The 14167-nt window shown below is 36.4% G+C and overlaps 1 protein-coding gene across 4 annotated transcripts in view; it reads left to right on the top strand.

Annotated features, from left to right (window-relative positions):
- Positions 1–14167, top strand: part of BRD10 (bromodomain containing 10) — a 105192-nt gene that overhangs the window by 29682 nt on the left and 61343 nt on the right. For 2 of the 4 annotated variants that reach the window (XM_065907717.1, XM_065907716.1), the window contains exon 2: positions 5402–5602. The exons of 1 other annotated variant lie outside the window; for it this stretch is intronic. In XM_065907717.1, the coding sequence (XP_065763789.1) occupies positions 5402–5602 (201 nt within the window). Of the gene's footprint in view, positions 1–5401; positions 5603–6976; positions 7099–14167 lie in introns of those variants that run through there. One more of the 4 variants, XM_065907719.1, reaches the window with a different exon arrangement.

The raw sequence follows: 14167 nt of genomic DNA on the forward strand, positions 1-14167 counted from the left end.
CGTCTGCATCAGATGGCCAAAGTACTGGAGTTTCAGCTTCAACATCAGTCCATCCAATGAACACCCAGGACTAATCTCCTTTAGGATGGACTGGTCGGATCTCCTTGTAGTCCAAGGGACTCTTCTCCAACACCAAGAGTCTTCTCCAACACCACAGTTCAAAAGCATCAATTCTTCAGTGCTCACCTTTCTTTATAAGTCCAACTCTCACATCCATACATGACCACTGGAAAAACCATAGCCTTGGCTAGAAGGACCTCTGTTGACAAAGTAATGTCTCTGCTTTTTAATATGCTGTCTAGGTTGGTTATAACTTTCCTTCCAAGGAGTAAGCGTCTTTTAATTTCCTGGCTGCAGTCACCATCTGCAGTGATTTTGGAGCCCAGGAAAATAAAGTCAGCCACTGTTTCCACTGTTTCCCCATCTATTTGCCATGAAGTGATGGGACCGGATGCCATGATCTTAGTTTTCTGAATGAGCTTTAAGCCAACTCTTTCACTCTCCTCTTTCACTTTCATCAAGAAGCTCTTTAGTTCTTCTTCACTTTCTGCCATAAGGGTGGTGTCATCTGCATATCTGAGGTTATTGATATTTCTCCCGGCAAACTTGATTCCAGCTTGTGCTTCCTCCATACCAGCGTTTCTCATGATGTACTCTGCATATAAGTTAAATAAGCAGGGTGACAATATACAGCCTTGATGTACTCCTTTTCCTATTTGGAACCAGTCTGTTGTTCCATGTCCAGTTCTAACTGTTGCTTCCTGATCTGCATACATTCAGTTCAGTTCAGTTCAGTCCAGTCGCTCAGTCGTCCGACTCTTTGCAGCCCCATGAATCGCAGCAGGCCAGGCCTCCCTGTCCATCACCAACTCCCGGAGTTTAACTCAAGCCCATGTCCATCAAGTCAGTGATGCCATCCAACCATCTCATCCTCTGTCGTCCCCTTCTCCTGCCCTCAGTCCCTCCCAGCATCAGGGTCTTTTCCACTGAGTCAGCTCTTCGCGTGAGGTGGCCAAAGAACTGGAGTTTCAGCTTCAGCATCAGTCCTTCCAATGAACACCCAGGACTGATCTCCTTGAGAATGGACTGGTTGGATCTCCTTGCAGTTCAAGGGACTCTCAAGAGTCTTCTCCAGCACCATAGTTAGCCCCCTTCAAATCTATCCTCTACCCTTGTGCACTATGCTGTGTGTCCTGGAAGGCTGATGTCTAAGGACTCCTTCAGTTTGTCTGCCTTGTTCTCTGGCTTCTAATTGGATTCAGTGAATTGGAGGCACTGACAGAGATAGGAATATTTATTCTAACAGCTTCATTTTTGCTGTGTTGCAGGTTGTCGGTAACTGTGCATCATCGTGTGTGGCTCTCTCCTACAATGGCAGCTTCTTGGTTTTAGTAACTACTCCCTCCCCTCCCCTATTGAGTCTAGAGTGATCAAATGCTCTCTGGCTGGTCCACAAGTGCTCCTCCATCCCTTCCTAGTTTCCCTTAAGCTTAGTTGCACATTTGTAAATAGATTCTTCATTAAACATCACCTCCTTTTGAGTATTCGCTCTTCCTTGTCCCAACCCTGAGGGCTGTATTGCATTTAAAATTTTTTAAGTAAATGGGTTTAAAAAAGGTTGAAACTGTTCATATAGAATATTTTTAAGCAGATTAGATCATTCTGTTTCCAACTTTTAAGTATACAAAATTTTATAGGTGTCACTTTTACATTGTTTTAGTAACCTAAAGTCATGTAATAGTGGAAACGTTTCCAAATATCTATATTTAATAGAGGGTCAGTGTTAGTCCATATGTTAACATTAAGTAAAACTCAGCTCATTTCCATCTTAATGTTTACTTTAGTCATTTTAAACAAAATTGCACCTCTGAATTCTGAAATTTGGAATGCATCAACAGCACAGAAAAGACCTTTCATGCTTTGTGAGTGGGAAAAAAAGGATAACTATAAAAGTCAGTGAATCAACTATAATTGTTGCTTAGCTTTTACTTACAGTTAGCAATCTGTTATTTTCAAACTACTGCCAGACTGATTTCATAGAATAATTTTCCTAGTAGGAAGGAAAAAGCTTCAATTTTAGAAAAGGGGAGTTATTTTTTGTATAACTTGAAGGTTGATTAACTGTCTGACAGTTCCTATTTGGAAGTGAGACTTATGTTCATCTTATTTTATTGCCTTTTATTCTCTGATGAATGAAAATGAAAACTACTGGTTAGCAAGAGATGTTTAATAAGGATTCTTTTACTGTGAACAATAGAAAAGACAACTGGAATTTTTCAACTTTATGTGTGTAAATTTAAAATATAGTTTGGCTTGTATCCTTTTTTTTTTTTTTTTTTTTGGCTTGTATCCTTTCAAATACTATGTATATTTAGTATTTGAGGCTCTGAAGACAATGGCCATTAACAAAACAAAGTCCTTATCCTCCTGGAGCTTTCATTGTGGTGAGGAGATGGATAATTACCAAGTAAATAGATAATTATATCATGTAATTTATGATGAGTAACATGAAGAAAAAGAAACTGGAGTAAGGGAATAGAGAATGACAGGGAATCTGTTACTGGTTGTGGTAACAGACAAGAAAGCCCTCTCAGATATGGTGACATTTTAATAGAGATTTGAATAAAGTGATAATGCCTAGCCATACAAATATCTAGGGGGAAAGTGCCTTATAGGAGAGCGATCAAGTGCAAAGCGAATGTTGGTGTGACTGAGAATCATAAGGAGACATTTGTGACCAGAACACAAAAAGCTAAAGGCAGAATCATAGAAGATAAGGTCTGCAGAGGTAAATGAGAGCCATATCACACTAGCTCTTGTAGACCATCGAAACTTAGCGTTGTATTTTAAGTATAACTGGAAGGCTTTAGAGGAGACAGAGCAGGGCATTGACTTAATCTAATTACCTTTTTAAAAGGATTACTTGGTTTGTTGCCTAAAGGATAGAATGTAGAGAAATCTGAGTAGAAGCCAGGAGACTGTCACAGAGAGACTGCAATAATCTAGGTAAGAGTTTGAACATGTACACAGACACCCATTACTGGATGCCATATGTATGTTTACATGTGAATATACTTGTATATAATTCCTTTGGGTTAAAAAAATATGTTTTGGCCAGAAACAACTTTTTTACATTCAGCAGTATAATAAGGACATCTTTTATAGAGAGTACATACAGATTTACCTATTGCTTTTAATAGATGATGATATTGTGTGGTGTGATGTGCGTGCTCAGTCATGTCTGACTTTTTGCAACCTCATGGACTGTAGTCTACCAGGCTCCTCTGTCCATGAAATTTTCCAGGCAATAATACTGGAATGGGTTGCCGTTTCCTTCTCCGGTGTGATGTTTTGTGACTTTATTTGATCTCTTACTGAAAGACATTTGTTTCTATGTTGTTCTTTTTGAATAACAAACGCAATTGTATGTGTGTATTATTGCTCACAGTCGTGGATATATGTCTGTAGGCTAAATTCCTAGAAGCATGATTGGTCTAAGGATATGTGCACATTAAATCTTAATGATTATTACCAAAGTGACTTCGAGAAGACTGTGACAGTTTTACATACCCACTCATGTGGGATAAGAATTTTTTCCTTAGACTCTTTTATCTTTACATATTGATACAAGACAAACAGTTTTCTTTGTATTTGAATTTTGAATGATAACTATCAAAGTTTATAAATTCTTATTTCTGATGAGTAATAAAGGATATTAATTTCTCTTTGTTCTGAGAAAATAATGTTTAAAAAAGTAGTTTGAAACTTCATCTTCTGTACTTAAATGACTGAAGTTAAAGGGTAAAATTTAGTTTCTGACTTGTTTACATAACAGTTTAAGCATATGACTTAATGTTTCCCTTATCTCTTCTTCGCCCCCGTGCTCCATGCCCTGTGACTTCTGACATGTCTCCATATTTTAGTGTAATATTATCCATTAATGTCCTCTTCTATTAGTATTGACGAGGAGATAAATAAAATTACAGAACTAGTCAGTCTGCCAGTGTGAACACACTACTAAAATGAACCCACAGATACCCAGTATCTGTTGTTGCCAGTTTATTTTCCTTGGGCCCACATTTCTTACTCCCAGCCCTATTAACTATTATACAGATGTATGCTGTTGTGCTTAAAAGATCACAGCCTAAAATAGTATGGCTCAAGTTCTTTAGCAACACTGGAAAACCAGTTTAAAAGTTCATGCCCTGCCAAAAACTGAATTAATTAAAATGTTATTTCCTCATAGTAAAGAAAACACGTAACAGTGCCACAGTTCAGTAGACCCTTGAAGTCATACTATTCATGGGACCTAGATGGCCTGAGAGTAAGACTGTTATAAAGTTATTCTAACTTAGAGTAATAAACCACTGTGGATACAGTCCAAGACGTACAGGAGTTTATTTCACGCGATAAAATCTTGTTTTGGTGATCCTTTAGCTTATTTGTATTAAAGAAAGCTGTGCCTGTAGGACAGTAGGGAAATAACAGCTACAGGATCGACTTCTATTCTAAATTTATATACATTCCTTTCCAGCATAATGAATGCTTGCTTTTAAGACTAATTTGATTTTACCATTGTAGAAACAACCTGTACAAAGCTTTCAGAGGCTCTGGCATGTTTTGCAAAGGTACAACAGCAGTTATTTTCCCTAATGCTTTTCACAATTAGCTCATAAATTCAGAAGTCAGTTTTTGGTCTAGGCTTAAAAATTTGTAAGATTAATTTAGTGTTTCTCTGGTGTAAAAAAATAGTTTTTATTCAATTATGGTAATTAAGCAAACTGCTGAGAAACTTTTTCATCATTATCTTTAAGCATTAGGTTAGTTTGTATTACTAAATATAGGGTAAGGGAGATATTTATGGTGAGGTTGAAGAAGAACTCTAGATTAAGTTCTTTATATAGTTTAGTCAGAAAGTTTCTAAATTTACAATTATATATCATAATGCTTACCACTTAATATTGATATATTATAATGCTTCATTTGTTTATAATTTCTTCAACATGTTTATGTATCATAAATTTTCTCTCCCAAAATATTTTTTTTTATTATATACTTTCCCATACCGATGATAAGTAGTAGGAAATCTATAAAGAGATGTAAAGATGTGCTACATTTAATTTTACAAATTTTTTAATTAAAGAAATCTTTAATTCTTAATTTACTGCTTCAGTTTTATATTTTTTAATGTAGGGAAGACACTATCACTTAGACTGATTTTATGACATGAGTAAGGAAAATGAGAAATTATGTAGCAAGGATAAAAATCTGAAACATAGCTAAGCATGGTTTAACTAAGTTTTATGTAGTTAGCAAAAAGGATTCTTCTTAAGATGCTGGTTGAGGGGGTTTATTGCTTACCCAGAAGATTTGACCTGTGAATGACTTATTCTTCTCCAAGGCACTTGAGAGAAAAGACAACGATAGCAGTTACATCTAGAGGCTATTATGGATTGGAGGATGAGAAGGGAACTGCATGTACTTCAACAAGGCGTCGGTCAACACCACGAAGTTTGGCAGGCTTGACAAGTGGAGTTTTTGAATCTGTAATGGTTCAAGTTTTGAGACAGGAAGAACAGCTGAGAGCAAAAGAAGAAAAAAGGTAAATGTTAAAAAAAAAAACACACAAAAAAAGCAGTTAAGTTTCATGTTGTTTAAATTCTCAAGAACTACATTTCAGAGAGTAGCTGTGTAACTTTTGTGTGCCCATATCAAATTTCTGGGCCCTAAATATGAGTTAATACTGAAATATCAAAATGGAATTTGTTTCAAAGTACAGTTTTAAATATTAAATCAAATTATTTTAAAGCTATACAAAAATAATTTTTATGAAAGATTTCAGGTTGCTTTCTATACTTCTGGAATTAGTCTCAATTGAATTATAAATTTTAAAGGAGAAGAATTTTGAATAGATTTGTAGAACTTTAGAATAGAAGCACAGACCTCTAACATTTAAAATTAGGAGAACCTCTGGAGATAATGTAGTTCAAAGTGACATATAAGTTCACTTATGCCAGTTCCTTCAATGGTATTAATTTCCTGGATAACTATGCTTACTCTGAACTCATCAGGAAAGAATGTTGTGCTCAATTAGTATTAACTTTTAGGGTCGGGGGTACATAGATTGATGACCTATCTATAAGGTTTTTTAAATAGCAAGAGAGTAGGGCCCAGAGAGGTAAGTGATTACTCAGAAAAGACTGATAATTTTTATATTAAATCATATCTCAAACTATATTAAGAGCAATTGCTGATGTAATAGAAAACTACTAATGCTCGTCAAAGTCAATTTATTATATATTGTTACTCCTCTTGTAATAATAAATTTAGCTTGCTTTGTAAGATTAAAATTCAACCTGAGACTTTCTGTACCACCATACTTTTTAATAATGTTAGTTATTAAATAAATTAATAATGTTAGTTAGTTGAGAACCCACAGTATTCTCAGAAAAAAAAAAAAAGCCACTTCTTTTCCTTGTATAGAGACTCATAAAACTACTCCTGCTATAGAAAAGGGGGTTGTATGGAAGGGGCTAAAGATTAATCTGATAATAGTATGTAATAGATTAGTGTAGAGAGAAATTGAAGAAAAGGAAAAGGAAGAAGGCTGTAGGAGTCTAGTGCTCCACTGCTGATGACCAGAAATAGGAAGAAGGTCAGATTGTTCTGGAAACAATCAGCAAAACTTAGTACCTTCCTTGATATAGGGGGAACATAGGAAGGGACAAAGAGGAGTCTGGAGATAATTGTAATAGTAGCAATAAGAAGAAAATAAAAAAGAATAGTTAACGTTTACTGTGCAGGACTATTTGCCAGGTTCAGCTCTAAGTACCTCGGATGTATTCAGTATTTGTCCTGAGGCAGATAGACGAGTAACTTGCCTAAAGACAGGCAATTTTTGAATGGTAAATTTAAGATTTGAACCAGAGCATTGTGATTATAGAGTTTGTACTCCTGAGAAGTATACTGTCCCTGTGCCCTAAAAATGATGGAACCATCAAAGAAAATAAAAGAGCTTGAGTCCACGGTGTGGAGACAGATCCGTGAACTGCAGTCTTTGATAAGTGGTTTGAAGTGATGAGGAAAACATTTAAGCAAGTAAGTAGGAGTGGCTAGGAAGAATCTGGAAATATGAGAATCCTTTTCTCTTCTCCAGTTATATATATATATATGTGTGTGTGTGTGTGTGTGTGTCCTGTGCTTAACATCAAATAAACATGGCTGAATTAAGACATGGGGGAAAAACCCTCCTTTAAATGTCTAGTAACTATGATAATTTAATATGAATTAAGCTTGCTTTTTGGGTAAAGCATGAACCTTTTCTAACTAGGGATATTTTAAGCATGGAACAAAGAATAAAATCAAAGGCCTTGGTACCCACTACTCAGCAGTTTTTAAAACAGTTTTAAGTTTTGTTATTTATTATTCATAAGTTACTTTTGCATCTTTGCTAAAAATCAGTTGAACATATGTTTGTGAGTTTTTCTGGACTTTCTGTTCTTTTCCATCTATAGATCCGTCCTTAAGTTATGTTGACTTGATGACTGTGGCTTTATAATAAGCTTTGAAATTTGGTAGTGTGAATATTCCAACTTTGTGTTTTGTTTTTTGTTTTTTTTCCCCCTAAAATTTTTAGGCTATACTGGGATCTTTGCATTTCTGTATAGTTTTAGAATCATACTGGAAATTCTACCAAAAAAAAAAAAAAACACTTGAGGGAATTTTGATTGAGATTGCATGTAAGTTTTGCTAATCTTTTTTTAATGTAGTGTCTAATCCAGGAAACTTTTTTATATCAGAGTTTGTATTTTTTCAGCTCCAGAAGTTACATTTGTTTTTTTTAATATCTTCATTTCTTATTATGTTCCTTTTAATATCCTTTTCTGCTAGCTCCATCACCTTTGTCTTTGCTAAGCCAACTGACCAATTTTTCTCCTTGTTATAAGTAACATTTTTCTGCTTCTTGACATGTCCAATAATTTTTTATTGGAAATTGTATGTTGTGAACATTACCTTATTGAGTATTTAGATTTGTATTTACCTTCTTAAAAGAGGATTGAGCTTTGTTCTTCCAGGGAGTTAAGTTCCTTGTGGATCAGTTTGATGATCCTTTCATCTCCGGGTTTTAAGCTCCTACAGGTTGGGTCTAGAATAACCTTCATTCCAGTTCAGCACTGCTACTAACTAAAAAGCCTCTTGATGAAAGTGAAAGAGGAGAGTGAAAGAGTTGGCTTAAAGCTTAACATTCAGAAAACTAAGATCATGGCATCTGGTCCCATCACCTCATGGGAAATAGATGGGGAGACAGTGGAAACAGTGTCAGACTTCATTTTTTGGGTCTCCAAAATCACTGTGGATGGTGACTGCAGCCATGAAATTAAAAGACGCTTACTCCTTGGAAGGAAAGTTAAGACCAACCTAGATAGCATATTAAAAAGCAGAGACATTACTTTGCCAACAAAGGTCCGTCTGGTCAAGGCTATGGTTTTTCCAGTGGTCATGTATGGATGTGAGAGTTGGACTGTGAAGAAAGCTGAGTGTCGAAAACTTGATGCTTTTGAACTGTGGTGTTGGAGAAGACTCTTGAAAGTCCCTTGGACTGCAAGGAGATCCAACCAGTCCATCCTAAAGGAGATTAGTCCTGGGTGTTCATTGGAAGGACTGATGTTGAAGCTGAAACTCCAGTACTTTGGCCACCTCATGCGAAGAGTTGACTCATTGGAAAAGACTCTGATGCTGGGAGGGATTGGGGGCAGGAGGAGAAGGGGTGGACAGAGGATGAGATGGCTGGATGGCATCACTGACTCGATGGGCATAAGTTTGAGTAAACTCCGGGAGTTGGTGATCGACAGAAAGGCCTGGGATGCTGCGATTCATGGGGTCGCAAAGAGTCGGACACGACTGAGTGACTGAATTGAACTGAACTGAACTAAGATCTAATAAACTTTCCTGGTGGCTCAGCAGTAAAGAATCCTCCTTCTATTAAGGAGATACTGGAGACAAAGGTTTGGTTCCTGGGTCTGAAAGATCCCATGGAGGAGGAAATGGCAATCCATTCCATTATTATTTCTGGAAAAATCCCATGGACAGAGGAGCCTGGCAGACTACAGTCCATAGGGTTGCAAAGAGTTGGACTTGACTGAGCAACTAAGCACATACTAAGATCTGACCTCTGTGGAGTCTCCACCAAATGCCCCCAAGTGATGACAGAACTCCGCACTTCCTCTGGTCTCCCTACTGTGTCTATGAACTCCTTGATCTTACGATTTTCTAGTCATTCTTGTCCTACTTTGTACCCTTGTATAGATTTCTGAAGCTCTTTTCTGCACAACTTCCTTGTTTTTAGAATTATCTCACAACTTCTCGGTGCCTTACTCCCCTAATGCTGATTTTCATCTCCCACTCAACTCCACTGGACTATTTGGTTTTCTGCTGTCTCTTCTCATGGTCTGGAAATTAATTGCTTTTAGTTAGGACACCAGTCAATAGTAGGGATCACCTCATTTGTTTCATTTCTTGGGGATCACAATCTTGTACTGTTTGATAATCAATGTCTGAAAACATTTGTTTCATGTATTTTATTCAATTTGTAATTGTTTACAAAGTGAGGGTAAGATTGGTTCAGTTACTGCATCATGACCAGGAAAAGGAGGTCATTTCTGGGCATTTTTTATGTATATATTAATAGATAATATAGCATTGTTTTGTATGTCTTTAACCTTTATATAAATGGCAGTCTTCTGTTTTCACTCAGCAGTATGTGTCTTGAGATTTAGCTGTGTTGAATTATTTCATTGTATTTTATTTCCAGTGGTAGTGTATAATATTCCATTATTTGACTGTATTACAGTTTATCCATTTACCTGATACGATACACATTCTGGATTAGTTCTAGAGTTGCATTATTATGGAATGCTACAGTAAGCATTCATGTACGTGTCTTCTTTAAGGATGAGAATATGGATAGATAGATGTGTGGCTGTATATCCATTCTACTTTGTTTTTAATTTTGTTTTTCTTCTTTATGTTTTGACTCACTCAACCTGTTTTCCCAACTCTCCCCATTCTCCTCTGGCAACCACCAATCTGTTCTCTTTCTCTCTCTTTTTTTTTAGACTCTACATATAAGAGAGATCATACAGTTTTATCATTCACTGTCTGACTTTTTTGTCACTTAGCGTAATGTCCTCAAAATCCATCCATGCTGTCAGAAGTGGCAATATTTCCTTCTGTTTTGTAGCTATATAGTATTCCATTGTGTATGAATACCACAATTTCTTTATCCATTCATGTATTGATGGATACTTAGGTTGTTTTTTTTATCTTGACTGTTGTGTATAATGCTGCAGTAAATATGGGAATATATATCTTTTCAAGTTAGTGTTTTCATTTTCTTCAGATAAATGCTCAGAGGTGGAATTGATGGATTATATTGTAGTTTTGCTTTTAATTTTTTGAAGAACTTCCATACTGTTTTTCATAGTGGTTGCACCAGTTTATTCTAACATCAACAGTGCTCAAAGGTTCCCTTGTCTCCACATCCTAACCAATGATTTGGTTTTTTTTGTCTTTTTGATAATGGTCATTCTGACAGGTATGAGGTGATATCTCATTGTGATTTTCATTTGCATTTCCCTGATGATTAGTGATGTTGAGCATTTTCTCATGTACCTGTAGACCCTCTGTGTCTTTGGAAAAATGTACATTCTGATTTGTCCATTTTTTTAATCAAATTGTTTGTTTTCTGCTATTGGGTTGTATAAATTTTTTTATATATTTTGGATTTTATTCTCTTACCAGATACATGATGTGCAGATATTTTCTCCCATTAATATCTTGCCTTTTCATTTTGTTGATGGCTTCCTTTGCTGTAGAGAGCTTTTTAGTATAATGTATTCACACTTAGTTATTTTTTTCTTTTCTTGCTTTTGCTTTTGTTGTCAGATCCAAAAATCTTTACCAAGACCTATGTCAAGGAGCTTACTGACTGTCTTTTTCTTCCAGGAGTTTTATAGTATAAGGTCTTACATTCAAGTCTTCAATCCATTGGAGTTCATTTTTGTGTATGTTGTAATATAGTGGTCAAATTTCATTCTTTTACATGTAGCTGTCCAGTTTCCCCAACACCATTTATTGAAGGGGTTGTGATTTCTGCACCATATGTTATTGTCTCCTTTATCATAAAGTAGTTGATACAAATACATGGGTTTATTTCTGGGCTGTCTGTTCTTTTCCATTGACCTGTGAGTCTGTCTTTGTGCCAGTAACCAACTGTCTTGATTACTGTAGCTTTGTAACATCACTTGAAGTCGGGGAGCAGGATGCATCCAGTTTTGTTTGGTCTTTCACCTTCTAGGTACTTCACTCTTTTTCATTCAATTCTATATTCATTCTGCCTTTAATCTTATGGTCATAGCAAGTTCTTTAGTGCTTTAAAGAGTGTTGCTACACTAATAACTACAGTAATATGTTCTTAAAGTTGTTGTAGGCAAGTTATATTGATAAAGTAGTTACCATCATATTGGTTTTATATAAAGCATTTAATTAGTTATGATAATAAAGTATCTTATTATGTATATTTAAAGAGTAAATTTAATATACCTATTTTCCTTCCCAAGAACACATGAATATTTAAACTTTTTAACTCTAGGCACTCCCCCTCGGTCTTAAGTGCCATCATTGTTCAATATTTAGTTCTTTCTGGTTCTTAACTGCCCAACAGTTACCACAGCTCTAGTTTTTTTCTAAGATTCTCTCCTTTCTCATGTTATACTTTCTTCATAAGTGATTTCATTCATTCCCATACCACCTATATATAGAAGACTTACATGTCTCTTGCCCAAACTTCTCTAAGTTTGAAGCCTAATTGCATACTTAATATAGTCTTTGGATGTAAAACCTATTGGTGATGTTATCAGTGTATCTCATCTCTCAGGAAATAGGTGGCAAATTCAAAATGGGATAATTCAAGAGGGTTTATTTCCAAAGAAGTTGAAATATAGCTGAACGTTAAGACATGAAGCTGAGATACATTCGTTAGATCACTCCTTTCTGCCCTTGGATGCTGTCAATAAGCATCATCGACGTCTCCCCACTCCACTGCTGTCATGTCTAAGTCAGAGTCTCCCAAAGAGCCCAAACAGCTGTGGCAGCTCTTCATCGGAGGACTGAGCTTTGAAACAACCACTGAGGGTCTGAGAAGTCATTTTGAGCAATGGAAAATGCTCTCGGACTGTGTGGTAATGAGGGATCCAAACATCAGGCGCTCCAGAGGCTTCAGGTATATCACATATGCCTGTGAAGGAGGTGGATGCAGCCATGAGTGTGAGGTCACACAAGGTGGATGGAAGAGTTGTGGAAGCAAAGAGGGCCATCTCAAGATTCTCAAATACCTGGTGCCCTCTTAACTGTAAAGAAAAAGTTTTTGTTGATGACCTTAGCAACACTGAAGAATATTACCTGAGAGATTATTTTGAACAGAATCGGAAAATTGAAGTGATTGAAATCATGACTGGCTGAGGCAGTGGCAAAAGAGAGGCTTTGCTTTTGTAACTTTTGATGACCATAACTCCATAGGCAAGACTATCATTCAGAAATACCACACTGTGAATGGCCACACTGTGAAGTAAGAAAAGCTCTAAGTTAGAGATAGCTAGTGCTTCATCCACCGAAGAGGTCCAAGTGGTTCTGGAAACTTTGGTGGTGGTCATGGAGATAGTTTTGGTGGGAACAACAACTTTGGTCGTGGAGGAAACTTTAGTGGTTGAGGTGGCTTTGGTGGCAGCTGTGGTGGTAGATATCATGGCTATGAGAATGGCTATAATGGATTTGGTAATGATGGAAGCAATTTTGGAGATGGTGGAAGCTACAATGATTTTGGCAGTTAAAGCAGTCTTCAAATTTTGGACCCACGAAAGAAAGAAACTTGGGAGGCAGAAATTCTGTCCCCTATGGCAGTAGAGGCCAATACTTCACCAAACCATGAAACCAAGGTCACTTTGGTGGTTTCAGTAGTAGCAGTAGCTATGACAGTGATGGAATGTTTTAATTACTAGCAGGAAACAAAACTTAGCAGGAGAGGAGAGCCAGAGAAGTGACAGGGAACTACAGCTTACAGCAGATTTGTCAACTCAGCCAAGCACAGTGTTAGCAGGGCCTAGCTGCTACAAAGAAGGCATGTTTTAGACAATACAACTGGAGGACTGTACTTGTGATCAATTGTATAACAGGTAATTTTAATTTCTGTTCTGTGGAAAGCATTCCAACAAAATATTTTAATGTAGTTTCTTTTTTTTTTTTTTGCACCCATGCTGTTGATTGCTAAATGTAATAGTCTGATCATGACTCTGAATAAATGTGTCTTAAAAAAAAAAAAAAAAAGACATAAGGCTGTTAGGAAACAAGGGGGATTAGTTACTGGTACCCCAGAGAGGAGTACAGAGAAGAGACTATTGAGTTGATACCTTCTTGTTGAAGGACACAGCTCCCCCCACAAAACTTTTAAGTTCTTTTATAAAAGTTTTATTCTGCTTACATGAACTTAATACACACGTTCTTAACAGTTATGCTTACATTATTCATGAAAATTTAACAGGACATTAAACAGAGCTAGTCATCATCTCAAGTTATTTCCCTGTTATTGTTTGTATAGCACATGCGTGTTAGGCAAATACCAAAAACTTCACAGAGGCAGCCAAGGGAATAAATACTTTACCCTACTTTCCTATCTTGCCAAGACTCTCTTGACTAAGGGAAGCTAGTGAATGAGGTTGCCTACTGATACAGATAAAACTATACAGTAGAGAGTAGATCTGGAGGCAAACAAAAGATATTTGCCATAGATCTCTTCTTCAAAATTATTACATCAAAAATTAATTATGAAAGCCTAATGCTTACTCCTAAAACTTGATCTCACTGTGGTGCTCCCTATGTTTGTGAATGCCACCACCATCTGTTAGATTTTTTTAAATTAGAAATCTGAGATTCATACAGGACATCTTCCTTTCCCTTATACACAAATCAAAATTCACTCCCAAATATTGATGTTTTATTTCCTAAATCTCTCTTTAATCTGCTTCCCTCTATCTTCTCTGTCTCCATCCGGTTCCTTAATCTCTCACCTAGATAACTATAATCTTCTCTGTTAGTGAAACTGTGTCCATGCTTA

The sequence above is a fragment of the Muntiacus reevesi genome, chromosome 17, assembly GCF_963930625.1.
Source record: "Muntiacus reevesi chromosome 17, mMunRee1.1, whole genome shotgun sequence".
In the NCBI taxonomy this organism is placed as follows: Eukaryota; Metazoa; Chordata; class Mammalia; order Artiodactyla; family Cervidae; genus Muntiacus; species Muntiacus reevesi.